At 45.0% G+C, this 21,318-nt stretch overlaps 1 protein-coding gene across 1 annotated transcript in view; it reads left to right on the top strand.

The window, feature by feature from the left end:
• LOC311099901 (E3 ubiquitin-protein ligase listerin-like) overlaps positions 1-21,318 on the top strand; it is a 76,273-nt gene that overhangs the window by 26,013 nt on the left and 28,942 nt on the right. Inside the window, 9 exon segments of the mRNA XM_084140620.1 lie at positions 5,151-5,244; positions 5,402-5,627; positions 7,917-7,988; positions 10,188-10,355; positions 14,864-15,017; positions 15,845-15,995; positions 16,222-16,465; positions 16,668-16,824; positions 18,745-18,855. Coding sequence (XP_083996746.1) covers positions 5,151-5,244; positions 5,402-5,627; positions 7,917-7,988; positions 10,188-10,355; positions 14,864-15,017; positions 15,845-15,995; positions 16,222-16,465; positions 16,668-16,824; positions 18,745-18,855 — 1,377 coding nt within the window.

The following is a 21,318-nucleotide window of genomic DNA, read 5'->3' on the forward strand; positions in this document are numbered from 1 at the left end:
GGGTTCAAGTCCGGGCTCTGGCTGGGCAACTCAAGGATATTCAGAGACTTGTCCCGAAGCCACTCCTGCGTTGTCTTGGCTGTGTGCTTCGGGTTGTTGTCCTGTTGGAAGGTGAACCTTCACCCCAGTCTGAGGTCCTGAGCGCTCTGGAGCAGGTTTTCATCAAGGATCTCTCTGTACTTTTCTCCGTTCATCTTTCCCTCGATCCTGACTAGTCTCCCAGTCCCTGCCGCTGAAAAACATCCCCACAGCATGACGCTGCCACCACCATGCTTCACCGTAGGGATGGTGCCAGGTTACCTCCAGACGTGACGCTTGGCATTCAGGCCAAAGAGTTCAATCTTGGTTTCATCAGACCAGATAATCTTTGTCTGTGAGTCTTTAGGTGCCTTGTGGCAAACTCCACTCGGGCTGTCATGTGTCTTTTTACTGAAGAGTGGCTTCCTTCTGGCCACTACCATAAAGGCCTGATTGGTGGAGTGCTGCAGAGATGGTTGTCCTTCTGGAAGGTTCTCCCATCACCACAGAGGAACTCTGGAGCTCTGTCAGAGTGACCTTCGGGTTCTTGGTCACCTCCCTGACCAACGCCCTTGTCCCCCGATTGCTCAGTTTGGCCGGGCGGCCAGCTCTAGGAAGGGTCTTGGTGGTTCCAAACTTCTTCCATTTAAGAATGATGGAGGCCACTGTGTTCTTGGGGACCTTCAATGCGGCAGATCTGTGCCTCAACACAATCCTGTCTCAGAGCTCTACAGACAATTCCTTCGACCTCATGGCTTGGTTTTTGCTCTTACGTGCACTGTCAACTGTGGGACCTTATATAGACAGGTGTGTGCCTTTCCAATCAATTGAATTTACCACAGGTGGACTCCAATCAAGTTGTAGAAACATGTCAAGGATGATCAATGGAAACAGGATTCACCTGAGCTCAATTTCGAGTCTCATAGCAAAAGGGTCTGAATACTTATGTAATTAAGGTATTTCTGTGTTTTATTTTTAATAAATGTGCAAACATTTCTAAAGCTGTTTTCGCTTCGTTATTATGGGGTATTTTGTGTAGATTTTTATTTTTTATTTTATTTCACCTTTATTTAACCAGGTAAGCCAGTTGAGAACAAGTTCTCATTTACAACTGCGACCTGGCCAAGATAAAGCAAAGCAGTGCGATAAAAACAACAACAACACAGAGTTACATATGGAATAAACAAAACGTACAGTCAATAACACAATAGAAAATCTATATACAGTGTGTGCAAATGTAGTAAGTTATGGAGGTAAGGCAATAAATAGGCCATAGTGCAAAATAATGACAATTTAGTATTAACGCTGTGCAGAAGATTGTGCAAATAGAGATACTGGGGTGCAAATGAGCAAAATAAATAACAATATGGAGATGAGGTAGTTGGGTGGGCTAATTATAGATGGGATGTGTACAGGTGCAGTGATCGGTAAGCTGCTCTGACAACTGATGCTTAAAGATAGTGAGGGAGATAAGTGTCTCCAGCTTCAGAGATTTTTGCAGTTCGTTCCAGTCATTGGCAGCAGAGAACTGGAAGGAATGGCGGCCAAAGGAGGTGTTGGCTTTGGGGATGACCAGTGAGATATACCTGCTGGAACGCATACTACGGGTGGGTGTTGCTATGGTGACCAATGAGCTAAGATAAGGCGGGGATTTGCCTAGAAGTGATTTATAGATGACCTGGAGCCAGTGGGTTTGGCGACGAATATGTAGTGCGGGCCAGCCAACGAGAGCGTACAGGTCACAATGGTGGGTAGTATATGGGGCTTTGGTGACAAAACGGATGGCACTGTGATAGACTACATCCCATTTGCCGAGTAGAGTGTTGGAAGCTATTTTGTAAATGACATCGCCGAAGTCAAGGATCGGTAGGATAGTCAGTTTTACGAGGGCATGTTTAGCAGCATGAGTGAAGGAGGCTTTGTTGCGAAATAGGAAGCCGATTCTAGATTTAACTTTGGATTGGAGATGCTTAATGTGAGTCTGGAAGGAGAGTTTACGGTCTAACCAGACACCTAGGTATTTGTAGTTGTCCACATATTCTAAGTCAAACCCGCCGAGAGTAGTGATTCTAGTCGGGCGGGCGGGTGCAAGCAGCATTCGATTGAAGAGCATGCATTTAGTTTTACTAGCGTTTAAGAGCAGTTGGAGGACACGGAAGGAGTGTTGTATGGCATTGAAGCTCGTTTGGAGGTTTGTTAACACAGTGGTCAATGAAGGGCCAGATGTATACAAAATTGTAATCGTCTGCGTAGAGGTGGATCTGAGAGTCACCAGCAGCAAGAGCGACATCATTGATATACACAGAGAATACAGTCGGCCCGAGAATTGAACCCTGTGGCACCCCCATAGAGACTGCCAGAGGTCCAGACAACAGGCCCTCCGATTTGACACATTGAACTCTATCTGAGAAGTAGTTGGTGAACCAGGCGAGACAGTCATTTGAGAAACCAAGGCTATTTAGTCTGCCAATAAGAATGTGGTGATTGACAGAGTCAAAAGCCTTGGCCAGGTCGATAAAGGCTGCTGCACAGTACTGTCTTTTATCAATCGCAGTTATTATATCGTTTAGGACCTTGAGCGTGGCTGAGGTGCACCCATGACCAGCTCGGAAACCAGATTGCATAGCGGAGAAGGTACGGTGGGATTCGAAATGGTCGGTGATCTGTTTGTTAACTTGGCTTTCAAATACTTTTGAAAGGCAGGGCAGGATGGATATAGGTCTGTAACAGTTTGGATCTAGAGTGTCACCCCCTTTGAAGAGGGGGATGACCGCGGCAGCGTTCCAATCTCTGAGGATCTCAGACGGTACGAAAGAGAGGTTGAACAGGCTGGTAATAGGGGTTGTGACAATTTCGGCGGCTAATTTTAGAAAGAACGGGTCCAGATTGTCTAGCCCAGCTGATTTGTAGGGGTTCAGATTTTGCAGCTCTTTCAGGACATCAGCTATCTGAATTTGGGTGAAGGAGAAGCGGGGGAGGGGGCATGGGCAAGTTGCAGCGGAGGGTGCAGAGCTGGTGGCCAGGGTAGGGGTAGCCAGGTGGAAAGCATGGCCAGCCGTAGCAAAATGCTTATTGAAATTCTTGATTATCGTAGATTTATCGGTGGTGACAGTGTTTCCTAGCCTCAGTGCAGTGGGCAGCTGGGAGGTGGTGCTCTTATTCTCCATGGACTTTACAGTGTCCCAAAACTTTTTGGAGTTAGTGCTACAGGATGCACATTTCTGTTTGAAAAAGCTAGCCTTTGCTTTCCTAACTGATTGTGTATTGGTTCCTGACTTCCCTGAAAATTTGCATATCGCGGGGGCTGTTCGATGCTAATGCCGTACGCCACAGGATGTTTTTGTGCTGGTCAAGGGCAGTCAAGTCTGGGGTGAACCAGGGGCTATATCTGTTCTTAGTTCTGAATTTTTTGAATGGGGCATGCTTATTTAAGATGGAGAGGAAAGCACTTTTGAAGAACATCCAGGCATCCTCTACTGACGGAATGAGGTCAATATCCATCCAGGATACCCGGGCCAGGTCAATTAGAAAGGCCTGCTCGCTAAAGTGTTTTAGGGAGCGTTTGACAGTGATGAGGGGTGGTCGTTTGACCGCGGACCCATTACGGACGCAGGCAATGAGGCAGTGATCGCTGAGATCCTGGTTGAAGACAGCGGAGGTGTATTTAGAGGGTAAATTAGTCAGGATGATATCTATGAGGGTGCCCATGTTTACGGATTTAGGGTTATACCTGGTAGGTTCCTTGATTGAGGATTATAAAAAAAATAGGTCTGAATACTGTATAAATGGTTTGTTTGAGATCGGTGTGGAAGGACTTGACTGGCCTGCACAGAGCCCTGACCTCAACCCCATCGAACACCTTTGGGATGAATTGGAATGCCGACTGCGAGCCAGGCCTAATCGCCCAACATCAGTGCCCGATCTTACTAATGCTCTTGTGGCTGAATGGAAGCAAGTCCCCGCAGCAATGTTCCAACATCTAGTGGAAAGCCTTCCCAGAAGAATGGAGGCTGTTGTAGCAGCAAAGGGCGGGACCAACTCCATATTAATGGCCATGATTTTGGAATGAGATGTTCGACGAGCAGGTGTCCACATACTTTTGGTCATGTAGTGTGTATATACACTGAACAAAAATATAAACGCAACATGTAAAGTGTTGGTCCCATGTTTCATGAGCTGAAATAAAAGATCTTTCATATGCACAAAAAGCTTATTTCTCTCAAATGTGTTTACATCCCTGTTAGTGAACAGTTCTGCTTTGCCAAGATAATCCATCCACCTGACAGGTGTGGCATATCAAGAAGCTGATTAAACAGCATGATCATTACACAGGTGCACCTTGTGCTGGGGACGATAAAAGGCCACTCTAAAATGTGTAGTTTTGTCACACAACACAATGCCACAGATGTCTCAAGTTTTGAGGGAGCGTGGAATTGGCATGCTGACTGCAGGAATGTCCACCAGAGCTGTTGCCAGAGAATTGAATGTTCATTTCTCTACCATAAGCCGCCTCCAACGTCGTTTTAGAGAATTTTGCAGTACGTCCAACCGGCCTCACAACCGCAGACCACGTGTAACCACGCCAGCCCAGGACCTCCACATCCGGCTTCTTCACCTGCAGGATTGTCTGAGACCAGCCTCCTGGACAGTTGATGAAACTGAAAAGTATTTCTCTGTAATAAAGCCCTTTTGTGGGGAAAAACTCATTCTGATTGGCTGGGCCTGGCTCCCAAGAGGCCTATGCCCTCCCAGGCCCACCCATGGCTGAGCCACTGCCCAGTCATGTGAAATCCATAGATTAGGGCCTAATTTATTTATTTCAATTGACTGATTTCCTTATATGAACTCTAACTCAGTAAAATCGTTGAAATGGTTGCATGTTTTTGTTCAGTAAACATATGACATGGGTAAAACAGTATGTAAACATTATTAAAGTGACCAGTGTTCATGTACATAGGGCAGCAGTCTCTACGGTGCAGGGTTGAGTAACCGGGTGGTAGCCGGCTAGTGAATAAAGTTCAGGGCAGGGTACTGGCCGGAGGCTGGCTAGTGGTGATATTACATTACAGTAGAGAGACCAGATGGAGATGGTGTTCAGTTCTCATATTATATTACAATGTGTTATATTACAGGAGAGACACCAGCTACCTGGTAGAGATGGTGTTCAGTTCTCTACGCTGCTGCAGTCCACAGGAGACCACACGCATCCTCAACCATATCACCGTGGTAACGTCAACTCTTAACTATCATCGCTGTAACTCTGTCAACTCTGGACCTTTTGTCAACTCTTAACTGTCAACTCCCTAACTCTTAGCTCTGATTCTCAATAGTATGCTGGTAGAAATGTTCTAAATCTTATTCTCTCGCTCTCTCTCACCTACAGATGGATCTAAAATGGGAAGTCCTTCTCCAGATCATACAAAAGGCGTGTGCGGACCCTGCATCTCTGCAGGTGTGTGGTGATTGGTTTAAGGGCTCGGTGCTTGGTGAGCGGCTGCTGGGGTTGGCTGAGGAGCTGTGTGAGGCGGGACTAAAAGGCTCCGGCTCCACCCCTAATAGGGACAGCTGGGCTCTGATTAGCCTAGCGCTGTCTCAGCATCACAATAATGGTGAGAGAACACACACACACACCTTGATCAGCCTAGCACTGTCTCAGCATCACAATAATGGTGAACACACACACACCTTGATCAGCCTAGCACTGTCTCAGCATCACAATAATGGTGAACACACACACACACACACACACACCTTGATCAGCCTAGCACTGTCTCAGCATCACAATAATGGTGAACACACACACACCTTGATTAGCCTAGCACTGTCTCAGCATCACAATAATGGTGAACACACACACACACCTTGATCAGCCTAGCGCTGTCTCAGCATCACAATAATGGTGAGAGAACACACACACACACCTTGATCAGCCTAGCACTGTCTCAGCATCACAATAATGGTGAACACACACACACACACACACACCTTGATTAGCCTAGCACTGTCTCAGCATCACAATAATGGTGAACACACACACACCTTGATCAGCCTAGCACTGTCTCAGCGTCACAATAATGGTGAACACACACTAGAGATGTGCACGTTTATTCGAATATCCAAATGGACATTAGTATTCGAATACTGAGTATTTTGTGTAAGTATTTATTTCTGCGAGGGGGAAAAACATTTTTATAGGCCTATTTTAACACTGAAAAGGCTTTGTCTAAAATGTAGCTGCGAGCAGCAATGAACGGGGTTCAGGCGATGACTGAAAGGACAAGATCAGTTGGATGACAAAGCAAGCACTCTATCATGTAGGAACCATCTTCCTGTATGTGCAGCCAGTGAAAACATTACCATGTTTATCTTTCAATATCACAAGGATAACGCAAGTGAAGCTTGGTCTAGTTTTGTTTCGTTCCACTGTTCCGACCAGCAAAATAAAGTTCTGAACCGGTTCAAACCCCCCCCCCCCCCCCCCAAAATACCGGTTTATATAGTTCCTTTCTGTTCCTTTTTTAACCTGTGAAATCAACCGTAAAAAAAAAAAAAAACATTTAGCTCATTCAATTACTTAACCATTCAGCGCGGATAGAGCAGGCAAGGTAGTTGTTTACATGCGTGATGGACAGACAAGTGTAGCCCATGGCGCGAGATGCAACCAACATTTTCCGGGTGGGGAGAGAACGAGAGAGTGTTGAGGAGGAGGCTTGAAGCGATGGACGTCTTATGAAATGCATTATATGAATTAGGTCCACAGATTTATACCTAGGAGGAGTGGCTTTATGGAGGATCCTTTGAGATAGCTAACAACCTTGAGCTAGCTAGCTAACGAGCTTGTGTGTGCAGAGCGGCACCAGAGTTAACACGTCTTAGCTTTTTGTAGTTAATAAATCCAACGTGAAACGATGATAACCAGGCCTATAGTATCCTTAACTACCATTTTGAAAAAGTGAATCCATTCTTCTCTAGCTAATAAAAACAACTCTCTCCCTATCTTCTGAATCAAGCGTCGATGTAATGTCGGTACAGTCAGTAGCCTATGCTTCGGAGGGGGGAGGGGCAGGTCGTCTAAACATGCACTGGCAACGATTTTCAGCTTGCAGGCAGACACCGGAATACGTTTCTGAGTGACGGAGTGAGGGCTTTGTATAATAATAATAATAATATAATAATAGGTCATTTAGCAGACGCTCTTATCCAGAGCGACTTACAGGAGCAATTAGGGTTAAGTGCCTTGCTCAAGGGCACATGGACAGATTTTTCACCTAGTCGGCTCGGGGATTAGAACCAGCGACCTTTCGGTTACTGGCACAACGCTCTTAACCACTAAGCTACCTGCCGCCCTGATCATAGCAATGAATTAATTAATGACAGATCTCTCGCATGTCATCATCACAAACCTGACGTTTTTTTAACGGGACGGTGTACAATTTTCAATGGAATGCATCTCAATATGAAAATAGTGCTTTTACACAATGTAGAAACCTAATACTCCACATATGACTTTGTAATTTCAACGACAGGAATTCATATCAACATCTGATCTTTTATAATAAACTAATGTCTTAGTGTTACATATCAGTTTCTAGGTGCACAACATGTGCTTCAAAAGTAGCTAGAATTCACATAGGCCTAATATAGCTGTATCTCAATCAATAAAAAAATTGATCGTATTTTCTGGTGCTCCTAAATTTCATGTGGCGCTCCTAACTTTTTAATGTTAGGAGCACCAGTGCTACCAATGAAAAATGATAATTTATAGCCCTGTATATGTATATATATATATATATTTTTTTTTTTCCATTGTATTGCCTTAGGCGGCCCGGAAAAACATTTGGGTAGCTCCTTGAATTTCCTATGCTGGAAAAAAATCCCCACTCTCTATTTCTCCCCAGAGCCCCTGATAGGAGCTGTGTTCGTGGAGAAGATGATCGCCAAACTCCATGCCACGCTGTCAGCGGCTAAAGGTCTGTATGTTGGGCCCGGGAGCAAGGCACTTATCTCATCCCCAATACATTCTCTTCATCCACATTCTCTGTGGTCCTCTGTAGCTCAGCTGGTAGAGCACGGCGCTTGTAACGCCAAGGTAGTGGGTTCGATCCCCGGGACCACCAATACACAAAAAAATGTATGCACGCATGACTGTAAGTCGCTTTGGATAAAAGCGTCTGCTAAATGGCATATTATTTTATTATTTATTTATCCAGGAGTGGTGCGGCTGTGGTTTCACCCTGTGCTCCTCTCAACTGTGTATGTGTACGTTAGGGGTGTAACGGTTCATCAAACCCACGGTTGGGTTGGGTTGGGTTCTGTACAGTTCAGTAGAATTAAATGCCATGCACAACGTTCAGCGTTCTCATTGTTTCTGGCATGGTCTGTTTGACCGGATTGTTATGTTTGTTATGTTCAAGTTTTCCGCTCTGATGCTGTGTTTGTAACCATGTGGGAGGTGGGAATTTACCAGTTGTGAAGTCTTAAATACCAGTTGGATGCATTCACGTGATTTTGAACTCGTTGAGAAAAGCCAGTTGGCTAATGGTCAACAAGCTGCGTCAACCATAAACTAAAAGTGAAGTTATCATGCCTGTAAACAAATGATAGAATTTAAAAAATTACATTTAATAGATTGCATTTTATAAATAAAGTTTTGTTGTTGGATTGAACTGTTGTAAATGCTGGCGTAGAGGACATTTCCTTAGGTAGGTGACGTCAGAGGTCACCATGTGGAAGAAGTGGGTGCTCAGGATGATAGTCAGTTTCCCACTAGTAATTACCGGTTGGAGGGCCGTTCAAGTGAATTCTTCCCAGTCGTATGTGGTAACTTCCCACTGCTTGATTCAGTGCCTCTAGAAGGGTTCGTGTCTGTAGCGCTCCGGGGTAATGTGATGGGCTTTTAAGCGCAACACAGGGTGCATTGGGAAACAAGCGGGATACTACATGGCCAAAAGTATGTGGACACCCCTTCAAATTAGTGTATTCGGCTATTTCAGCCACACCTGTTGCTGACAGGTGCATAAAATTGAGCACACAGCTATGTTATAGGATGCCACCTTTCCAACAAGTCAGTTCATCAAATGTCTGCCCTGCTAGAGCTGCCCCGGTCAACTTTTTAAGTGCTGTTATTGTGAAGTGGAAACGTCTAGGAGCAACAACGGCTCAGCCGCGAAGTGGTAGGCCACACAAGCTCACAGAACGGGACCGCAGAGTGCTGAAGCGTGTAAAAATCGTCTGTCCTCGGTTGCAACACTCACTACCGAGTTCCAAACTGCCTCTGGAAGCAACGTCAGCACAATAACTTTTCATCGGGAGCTTTATGAAATGGGTTTCCATGGCAGAGCAGCCGCACACAAGCCTAAGATCACCATGCGCAATGCCAAGCGTTGACTGGAGTGGTGTAAAGCTCTCTGCCATTGGACTCTGGAGCAGTGGAAACGTGTTCTCTGGAGTGATGAATCACACTTCACCATCTGGCAGTCCAACGGACGAATCTGGGTTTGGCGGATGCCAAGAGAACGCTACCTGTCCAAATGCATAGTGCCAACTGTAAAGTTTGGTGGAGGAGGATTAATGGTATGGTGTTGTTTTTCATGGTTCGGGCTAGGCCCCTTAGTTCCAGTGAAGGGAAATCTTAACGCTACAGCATACAATGACATTCTAGACGATACTGTGCTTCCAACTTTGTGGCAACAGTTTGGGGAAGGCCCTTTCCTGTTTCAGCATTACAATGCCCCTGTGCACAAAGCGAGGTCCATACAGAAATGGTATGTCTAGATCGGTGTGGAAGAACTTGACTGGCCTGCACAGAGCCCTGACCTCAACCCCATCGAACACCTTTGGGAAGAATTGGAACGCCAACTGTAAGCCAGGCCTAATCGCCCAACATCCGTGCCCGACCTCACTAATGCTCGTGGCTGAATGGAAGCAAGTCCCCACAGCAATGTTCCAACATCTAGTGGAAAGCCTTCCCAGAAGAGTGGAGGCTGTTATAGCAGCAAAGGGGGGGACCAACTCCATATTAATGCCCATGATTGCGGAATGAGATGTTCGACGAGCACGTGTCCACATACTTTTGGTAGTGTAGTGTATTTCTGTTGTTTGTAGTAATATTGTATATCAAACATTATTGTAGTAATATTGTATATCAACATTATTGTATTGTATTGCAGATCTGTCTGAGAGGGGTAATCTGGAGCCGCTGGTGTGTTTCATCTGTGATGTGGCCTCCACCTTCTTCACCTCCGTAACACACTGCCTCCTACTGGCCTCCGCGGAGGAGCTGCTGCTCACGGTCTTCACACTCACCGCACAGGACCAGACACTCACACACCTGTCAGGTAAGACTCACACCCCTGTCAGGTAAGGCTCACACCCCTGTCAGGTAAGACTCACACCCCTGTCAGGTAAGACTCACACCCCTGTCAGGTAAGACTCACACCCCTGTCAGGTAAGGCTCACACCCCTGTCAGGTAAGACTCACACCCCTGTCAGGTAAGGCTCACACCCCTGTCAGGTAAGGCTCACACCCCTGTCAGGTAAGGCTCACACCCCTGTCAGGTAAGGCTCACACCCCTGTCAGGAAAGGCTCACACCCCTGTCAGGTAAGACTCACACCCCTGTCAGGTAAGACTCACACCCCTGTCAGGTAAGGCTCACACCCCTGTCAGGTAAGACTCACACCTCACACCCCTGTCAGGTAAGGCTCACACCCCTGTCAGGTAAGGCTCACACACCTGTCAGGTAAGACACACACCCCTGTCAGGTAAGACTCACACCCCTGTCAGGTAAGACTCACACCCCTGTCAGGTAAGGCTCACACCCCTGTCAGGTAAGGCTCACACCCCTGTCAGGTAAGACTCACACCCCTGTCAGGTAAGGCTCACACCCCTGTCAGGTAAGGCTCACACACCTGTCAGGTAAGACACACACCCCTGTCAGGTAAGACACACACCCCTGTCAGGTAAGACTCACACCCCTGTCAGGTAAGACTCACACCCCTGTCAGGTAAGACTCACACCCCTGTCAGGTAAGGCTCACACCCCTGTCAGGTAAGGCTCACACACCTGTCAGGTAAGACACACACCCCTGTCAGGTAAGACTCACACCCCTGTCAGGTAAGACTCACACCCCTGTCAGGTAAGGCTCACACCCCTGTCAGGTAAGGCTCACACCCCTGTCAGGTAAGACTCACACCCCTGTCAGGTAAGGCTCACACCCCTGTCAGGTAAGGCTCACACACCTGTCAGGTAAGACACACACCCCTGTCAGGTAAGACTCACACCCCTGTCAGGTAAGACTCACACCCCTGTCAGGTAAGGCTCACACCCCTGTCAGGTAAGGCGCACACCCCTGTCAGGTAAGACTCACACCCCTGTCAGGTAAGGCTCACACCCCTGTCAGGTAAGGCTCACACCCCTGTCAGGTAAGACTCACACCCCTGTCAGGTAAGACTCACACCCCTGTCAGGTAAGGCTCACACCCCTGTCAGGTAAGACTCACACCCCTGTCAGGTAAGACTCACACCCCTGTCAGGTAAGACTCACACACCTGTCAGGTAAGACACACACCCCTGTCAGGTAAGGCTCACACCCCTGTCAGGTAAGACTCACACCCCTGTCAGGTAAGACTCACACCCCTGTCAGGTAAGACTCACACCCCTGTCAGGTAAGACTCACACCCCTGTCAGGTAAGACTCACACCCCTGTCAGGTAAGGCTCACACCCCTGTCAGGTAAGACTCACACCCCTGTCAGGTAAGACTCACACCCCTGTCAGGTAAGACTCACACCCCTGTCAGGTAAGGCTCACACCCCTGTCAGGTAAGGCTCACACCCCTGTCAGGTAAGGCTCACACCCCTGTCAGGTAAGGCTCACACCCCTGTCAGGTAAGGCTCACACCCCTGTCAGGTAAGGCACACACCCCTGTCAGGTAAGACACACACCCCTGTCAGGTAAGACACACACCCCTGTCAGGTAAGACACACACACACACACAGAGGACCAGACACACAGTGTTTTCCATTAGCGTCGGCTGTCGGGCTAATCAGCCTGTTACCTTACTAATTTTCAGCCAGCTACGTTTTCCACTTCATAAATGAACTAGGCTTCTTTTCATTTATACGTTTCAATTCGCTAGTCAGAAAAGTCTGTATGGCCCTTCTCCCGCTAGAATGAACGATACGCCTCTTCTAGCGATAGGACAGCTAGCTACCTGTTAGTCACGCTGCCAGCGATGACAGGGGGAACTCAGTCTGCTGTCTGACCCGTCTCCTGGTACAATTTGTGTGACTGTGGTTGGTTGGGAGCATGCTCATGTACAGTTGAAGTCGGACGTTTACATACACCTTAGCCAAATACAGGTTTTCCACAATTCCTGACATTTAATCCTAGTAAAAAGACCCTGTCTTAGGTCATATAGGATCACCACTTTATTTTAAGAATGTGACATGTCAGAATAATTATTTATTTCATCACATTCCCAGTGGGGTCAGAAGTTTACATACTCTCAATTAGTATTTGGTAGCATTGCCTTTAAATTGTTTAACTTGGGTCAAAACGTTTCGGGTAGCCTTCCACAAGCATCCCACAATAAGTTGGGTGAATTTTGGCCTGATACTCCTGACAGAGCTGGTGTAACTGAGTCAGGTTTGTAGGCCTCCTTGCTCGCACACACTTTTTCAGTTCTGCCCACAAATGTTCTATAGGATTGAGGTCAGGGCTTTGTGATGGCCACTCCAATACCTTGACTTTGTTGTCCTTAAGCCATTTTGCCACAACTTTGTAAGTATGCTTGGGGTCATTGTCCATTTGGAAGACCCATTTGCGACCAAGCTTTAACTTCCTGACTGATGTCTTGAGATGTTGCTTCAATATATCCACATAATTTTCCTTCCTCATGATGCCATCTATTTTGTGAAGTGCACCAGTCCCTCCTGCAGCAAAGCACCCCCACAGCATGATGCTGCCACCCCCGTGCTTCACGGTTGGGATGGGGTTCTTTGGCTTGCAAGCTTACCCCCCTTTTCCTCCAAACATAATGATGGTCATTATGGCCAAACAGTTCTATTTTTGTTTCATCAGACCAGAGGACATTTCTCCAAAAAGTATGATCTTTGTCCCCATGTGCAGTTGCAAACCGTAGTCTGGCTTTTTTATGGCGGTTTAGGAGCAGTGGCTTCTTCCTTGCTGATCGGCCTTTCTGGTTATGTCGATATAGGACTCGTTTTACTGTGGATATAGGTACTTTTGTACCTGTTTCCTCCAGCATCTTCACAAGGTCCTTTGCTGTTGTTCTGGGATTGATTTGCACTTTTCGCACCAAAGTACGTTCATCTCTAGGAGACAGAGTTGGAAGGTAGGCCTTGAAATACATCCACAGGTACACCTCCAATTGACTCAAATGATGTCAATTAGCCTATCAGAAGCTTCTAAAGCCATGACATAATTTTCTGGAATTTTCCAAGCTGAGTTTTTTGTTTTTACTTGTAGCCTGAAGCAGCGTTTCCTTTTCCTGTTGTTTATTAAAATACTTTTCATTCAAATCGTATCGTTCGGTTTCAATACTTCAAAACAAACAAATGGTAGGTCCAGGTAGTCACAAAAATAGATGGGTGTTAGTTAAATTGTGATTTTAATGAATGGACCGGATTTGGAGCAGCAGTTTTTTTAACCTTTGAGCAAGGAGCGGTTTTTAGCGGAGCGGTTGGAAAGGACGTGGAGTGCCGGAGCGCTCCATGAGCGATGAGCGAGATTTCCGACTGCTCAACTCCGCTCACATACTCTGGTATCAACGCAGCTGCAGGGAACAGCGCAACCTTTTTTTCTATAACAGTGCAGAGGTAAAGATGGCTGTAATAGATGGCTTTGGCTAGGTAACTGCTGTTTGACTTGACATTAAACTAAACTAGTTTTAATCCCGGTGCGGTGCTAGTGTGTAGCAAGAAGCTAATTCTTGTATGACGTGTTTGCAGAATGTTAAGTCCCCTATTGACTGAGGTGAATGTTCAGTCCCCTATTGACTGAGGTGAATGTTCAGTCCCCTATTGACTGAGGTGAATGTTCAGTCCTCTATTGACTGAGGTGAATGTTCAGTCCCCTATTGACTGAGGTGAATGTTCAGTCCCCTATTGACTGAGGTGAATGTTAAGTCCCCTATTGACTGAGGTGAATGTTCAGTCCCCTATTGACTGAGGTGAATGTTCAGTCCCCTATTGACTGAGGTGAATGTTCAGTCCCCTATTGACTGAGGTGAATGTTAAGTCCCCTATTGACTGAGGTGAATGTTCAGTCCCCTATTGACTGAGGTGAATGTTCAGTCCCCTATTGACTGATGTGAATGTTAAGTCCCCTATTGACTGAGGTGAATGTTCAGTCCCCTATTGACTGAGGTGAATGTTAAGTCCCCTATTGACTGAGGTGAATGTTCAGTCCCCTATTGACTGAGGTGAATGTTCAGTCCCCTATTGACTGAGGTGAATGTTAAGTCCCCTATTGACTGAGGTGAATGTTAAGTCCCCTATTGACTGAGGTGAATGTTAAGTCCCCTATTGACTGAGGTGAATGTTCAGTCCCCTATTGACTGAGGTGAATGAAGCTACAGCAACAATGTGATAATGGCTGGAGTCAATTTGGCTTGCTTTTGATGTTCTCCAAATGACATTTTAGAGTTTTTGAATTGTGTAAATGAGCTTCAATTTGATAAAAATTTTACCCCCACTCTCACTTTGCCATACCCTAAGTTTAGCTGAAATGACGCCCTGCACCTCTCAGGTACACACACTCCTTAGATACACACACTGTTCACGTTCACATGCACACACATACAGCTCTCTCTCCCCCCCCTCCAGACTCCCTGCTGAAGAAGCTGAGTCAGGCGTGTCATGCCGGTGTCCTCTCATTGGTCCATCACTCGGGGTCAGAGGTCAAGGAGGGCAGCTTCCTGTACAGCGCTGCATTCTGGGTCAAAACCCAGCTGCTCACCTCCTCCCTGGGAGTCAAAAGGTAAACAACGTTTTCTATCTATGTGGTTCAACTTATGTTGTTCTATATGATTCTAGGTGTTGGTGTGATGTTCTGTTCTATCAGTCTGTAGGGGTTGGTTCTAGGTCTGAGTGGCGCAGTGGTCTAAGGCACTGCATCGCAGTGTTAACTGTGCCACTAGAGATCCTGGTTCGAATCCAGGCTCTGTCGCAGCCGGCCGCGACCGGGAGACTCATGGGCGGCGCACAATTGGCCCAGCGTCGTCCAGGGTAGGGGAGGGAATGGCCGGCAGGGATGTAGCTCAGTTGATAGAGCATGGCGTTTGCAACGCCAGGGTTGTGGGTTCGATTCCCACGGGGGACCAGTATATATATAAAAAAATATGTATTCATTAACTGTAAGTCGCTCTGGATAAGAGCGTCTGCTAAATGACGTAAATGTAATTTTTTTTTTTTTTTTTATGTTCTAGGTCTGATGTTCTGTGTTCTATCAGTCTGTAGGTGTTGGTTCTAGGTCTGATGTTCTGTGTTCTATCAGTCTGTATGGGTCGGTTCTAGGTCTGATGTTCTATCAGTCTGCAGGTGTTGGTTCTAGGTCTGATGTTCTATGTGTTGTTCTATCAGTCTGTAGGTGTTGGTTCTAGGTCTGATGTTCTGTGTTCTATCAGTCTGCAGGTGTTGGTTCTAGGTCTGATGTTCTGTGTTCTATCAGTCTGCAGGTGTTGGTTCTAGGTCTGATGTTCTGTGTTCTATCAGTCTGCAGGTGTTGGTTCTTGGTCTGATGTTCTGTGTTCTATCAGTCTGCAGGTGTTGGTTCTAGCTCTGATGTTCTATGTGTTGTTCGATCAGTCTGCAGGTGTTGGTTCTAGCGGTCCAGAGGCTAGCTGACACACTGAGATCTGTTGGTCAGCAAGGCTCCACCCTCCTCTCCCAGTTCCTCTCCTTCCTGACTCCCAGCCAATCAGAGTGGAGCAAGATCAGACAGGCCCTGCCCCCTCAGGTACGCCAGCCAATCACATTCCTAGCTCTAACACAATTCAACTGATTCATTATGTTCTTCAATTTAGACCACTATTAGTAGAATCTGCTGTCCGCCTGATTGGAACAAACTGATTGGAACAAAACCTTGCACGCTTGTTACCTCCTCTCTCGCTCTCGCTCTCTCTCGCTCTCTCGCTCTCTCTCTCTCTCTCTCTCTCTCTCTCTCTCTCCCCCCCCCCCCTCAGTGGGTGAAGTCCCCCCTGCTGTCTGGACGTCTGAGGGTGTTCTGTGACTACCCCTGTATGGAGGTCTGGAAGCTCAGAGGCTCTAGCAGACTGCCTGCCCACCTGTGTGTATGTGCTCTGCTGGCCAGAGTGGTGTGTAGCACAGATATGGCTTCTACTGCTGCTACTGCTACTGCCACGGCAGCAGTGTGTTCAGATGACCAGGAGGGGGCAGGAGACTGCATGAAAGACTTCAAACACACAGGTGAGGGTTGCAATTCAGTTATGTTCAATTCATTTTAGAACAGCTCATTTTATTTCAATACCGTTCAGCGAGACTACTGGAAAAGGTTGACTTGTTGACAAGATGAAGAAAACAACTCTCTCACTCACTGCGTTTCTTTCTTTTTTTCTGTCTGTCTGTCTGTCTGTCTGGTCTGTCTTTCTTTCTGTATTTTCTTCCTCAGTTTGTGAGCTGCTGTATGCGGTGCAGTGGTGCAGGGAGATGGACTATAGTCCTGCTTTAGTAGCAGAGTACCACACTATGTTGAAGGACTGGGGTCTAACAGACAGAACAGACAACCAAGGACCAGCCACAGATATACTGGACACACTCTACACCAGGTAAACATACGTATCCTATGGTATAGATACACTATGTTGAAGGACTGGGGTCTAACAGACAGAACAGACAACTAATCTACTAAGCTAACATATGGAATTGTTTTAAGATGGTCATACCAAGGATCATTTACCTATTTCATTTTTAATTTTAGGACCCATTTAGCTATCATATGTAAAACAAATATAAAAATAAAAATATGAAATAATATTTGATGAAACATTGAATTTGGCCAACAGATTCATACATGGAAAAACAGACAGATCAGTATATATATATTTTTTTACCCATATTTAACAAACAAAATGTGTCACTAAACTACCTCCATAATTATTTTTAAACCGGTACCGGGCTACATTCAGACGGGTCTTGTGCGGCTTGTGGGCGTCCTAGAGCAAAACAACCAACATGTACCTGTTCATACGCGTCTCCCCTTTCCATAGAGGGGTGTTGTGTAGCACAAACTGTTCGTACGCTACGTACAGAAGTTGGCAGCCCAAACGGTTCGTACGCTACGTACAGAAGTTGGCAGCCCAAACTGTTCGTACGCTACGTACAGAAGTTGGCAGCCCAAACGGTTCGTACGCTACGTACAGAAGTTGGCAGATCCGCTGTACCGACATCAAACTTGTCCCGTGACTCAAAACGGAGAACACCGTCGTGTTCGTGAGTCTCATCTTTCCAACCCCATGCAAAAAACTAAACATGTATCTAGCTTAAACAGATGGATTTTGATGGGGAATTTTTTTATGATGCTAATAAAATGTCAGTGGAGCACGGACATCAACTGTAGAGGGCTAAATTATCTCTTTAATTTAAACAAAATAACAATAATAATACAATTGTAAAATAAATAACAATGAAACAAAATAACAGTGTTTCGGTGTCAAGTCTCAATCATAAGCTAGGTTTCCATCCAGTTGATGACAGATCTTCATGTGAATATTCTAAAATCCTGCATAATCCCGTGGTCCTCTGTAGCTCAGCTGGTAGAGCATGGCGCTTGTAACGCCAGGGTAGTGGGTTCGATCTCCGGGACCACCCATACGTAAAAATATATGCACACATGACGGTAAGTCGCTTTGGATAAAAGCGTCTGCTAAATGGCATATTATATTATATATTATTATAAAAATTATATGCACATTTTCTCACCAGAGAATTGTTTCCATCATATTGACGTGTTGTGGATAAAAGGGTTGTGCGTGATGACGTAGTGCACATAAAAATAACTTTTTTTTTTTTGCAGTTAAACTCCCGTGTACCTAATAATAAAACATACAGGCTATATGGGTTTCCATCACATTCGAATGGGCCCTCTCTGGTCTCGGCACTTGCTCTCCAGCCAACAGCTCGCAGATACAGTGTGGGTGCAAAACTGTCATCAAAGCCAAAGGGTGGCTACTTTGAAGAATCTCAAATATAAAATATCTAAAATGATTCGTTTAACACTTGTTTGGTTACTATATGATTCCATATGTGTTATTTCATAGTTTTGATGTCTACACTATTATTCTACAATGTAGAAAATAGTGAAAATAAAGAAAAACCCTTGAATGAGGAGGTGTGTCCAAACATCCCAGCAAACATATACAGTATTTTAGTCCCAAAACCATATTTGACATATTTCTTGATATTCTTAAAAATACATGACGCATGACAAGATTTACCAACTTGCGCACTAATTTTCTCCAAAAATCACATCACCTGGTGATGTTTTGTAGGGGTGGGGTTTAAGGCACATTAATTCTACAGTTTTTTGTGTGTGTTTTGGTTAGTGACATCAAAAGTGGGGACAACATTTTTCAGAGAAAGATGTTTAAAAAAATAAACAGAAAAAACGAATTAGATCAAAATCATTCAATGTAATAGAACCACTACAGATGTTCTATTGAAGTAACAGGACTATGGTCTCACCTCAGATCACTACAGGAGGGGGGACTGTGGTCTCTGACTCTGCAGAGTTACATACACATCAACCACGTGGCTGAAACGGCTGGCACCATCAATACACTCTGTGGCAGCCCAGACAGGTGAGATATCAGTACTACTTTAACCCTGACAGGTGAGATATCAATACTACTTTAACCCTGACAGGTGAGATATCAATACTACTTTAACCCTGACAGGTGAGATATCAGTACTACTTTAACCCTGACAGGTGAGATATCAATACTACTTTAACCCTGACAGGTGAGATATCAGTACTACTTTAACCCTGACTGGTGAGATATCAATACTACTTTAACCCTGACAGGTGAGATATCAGTACTACTTTAACCCTGACAGGTGAGATATCAGTACTACTTTAACCCTGACAGGTGAGATATCAGTACTACTTTAACCCTGACAGGTGAGATATCAATACTACTTTAACCCTGACAGGTGAGATATCAGTACTACTTTAACCCTGACAGGTGAGATATCAGTACTACTTTAACCCTGACAGGTGAGATATCAGTACTACTTTAACCCTGACAGGTGAGATATCAGTACTACTTTAACCCTGACAGGTGAGATATCAGTACTACTTTAACCCTGACAGGTGAGATATCAGTACTACTTTAACCCTGACAGGTGAGATATCAGTACTACTTTAACCCTGACAGGTGAGATATCAGTACTACTTTAACCCTGACAGGTGAGATATCAGTACTACTTTAACCCTGACAGGTGAGATATCAGTACTACTTTAACCCTGACAGGTGAGATATCAGTACTACTTTAACCCTGACAGGTGAGATATCAGTACTACTTTAACCCTGACAGGTGAGATATCAGTACTACTTTAACCCTGACAGGTGAGATATCAGTACTACTTTAACCCTGACAGGTGAGATATCAGTACTACTTAACCCTGACAGGTGAGATATCAGTACTACTTTAACCCTGACAGGTGAGATATCAGTACTACTTTAACCCTGACAGGTGAGATATCAGTACTACTTTAACCCTGACAGGTGAGATATCAGTACTACTTTAACCCTGACAGGTGAGATATCAGTACTACTTTAACCCTGACAGGTGAGATATCAGTACTACTTTAACCCTGACAGGTGAGATATCAGTACTACTTTAACCCTGACAGGTGAGATATCAGTACTACTTTAACCCTGACAGGTGAGATATCAGTACTACTTTAACCCTGACAGGTGAGATATCAGTACTACTTTAACCCTGACAGGTGAGATATCAGTACTACTTTAACCCTGACAGGTGAGATATCAGTACTACTTTAACCCTGACAGGTGAGATATCAGTACTACTTTAACCCTGACAGGTGAGATATCAGTACTACTTTAACCCTGACAGGTGAGATATCAGTACTACTTTAACCCTGACAGGTGAGATATCAGTACTACTTTAACCCTGACAGGTGAGATATCAGTACTACTTTAACCCTGACAGGTGAGATATCAGTACTACTTTAACCCTGACAGGTGAGATATCAGTACTACTTTAACCCTGACAGGTGAGATATCAATACTACTTTAACCCTGACAGGTGAGATATCAGTACTACTTTACCCCTGACAGGTGAGATATCAGTACTACTTTAACCCTGACAGGTGAGATATCAGTACTACTTTAACCCTGACAGGTGAGATATCAATACTACTTTAACCCTGACAGGTGAGATATCAATACTACTTTAACCCTGACAGGTGAGATATCAATACTACTTTAACCCTGACAGGTGAGATATCAATACTACTTTAACCCTGACAGGTGAGATATCAATACTACTTTAACCCTGACAGGTGAGATATCAGTACTACTTTAACCCTGACAGGTGAGATATCAATACTACTTTAACCCTGACAGGTGAGATATCAATACTACTTTAACCCTGACAGGTGAGATATCAGTACTACTTTAACCCTGACAGGTGAGATATCAATACTACTTTAACCCTGACAGGTGAGATATCAATACTACTTTAACCCTGACAGGTGAGATATCAGTACTACTTTAACCCTGACAGGTGAGATATCAATACTACTTTAACCCTGACAGGTGAGATATCAGTACTACTTTAACCCTGACAGGTGAGATATCAATACTACTTTAACCCTGACAGGTGAGATATCAATACTACTTAACCCTGACAGGTGAGATATCAATACTACTTTAACCCTGACAGGTGAGATATCAATACTACTTTAACCCTGACAGGTGAGATATCAATACTACTTTAACCCTGACAGGTGAGATATCAATACTACTTTAACCCTGACAGGTGAGATATCAATACTACTTTAACCCTGACAGGTGAGATATCAATACTACTTTAACCTGACAGGTGAGATATCAATACTACTTTAACCCTGACAGGTGAGAATATCAATACTACTTTATCCCTGACAGGGAGTATTTTACGGTGAGATATCAATACTACTTTAATAAAAACCCTGACAGGTGAGATATCAATACTAACTTATAATCCCTGACAGGTGAGATACTATACTAAGCATATCCCTGACAGTGTGAGTATAT

Source organism: Coregonus lavaretus (genome assembly GCF_964263955.1).
Source record: "Coregonus lavaretus genome assembly, chromosome: 24".
NCBI lineage: Eukaryota > Metazoa > Chordata > Actinopteri > Salmoniformes > Salmonidae > Coregonus > Coregonus lavaretus.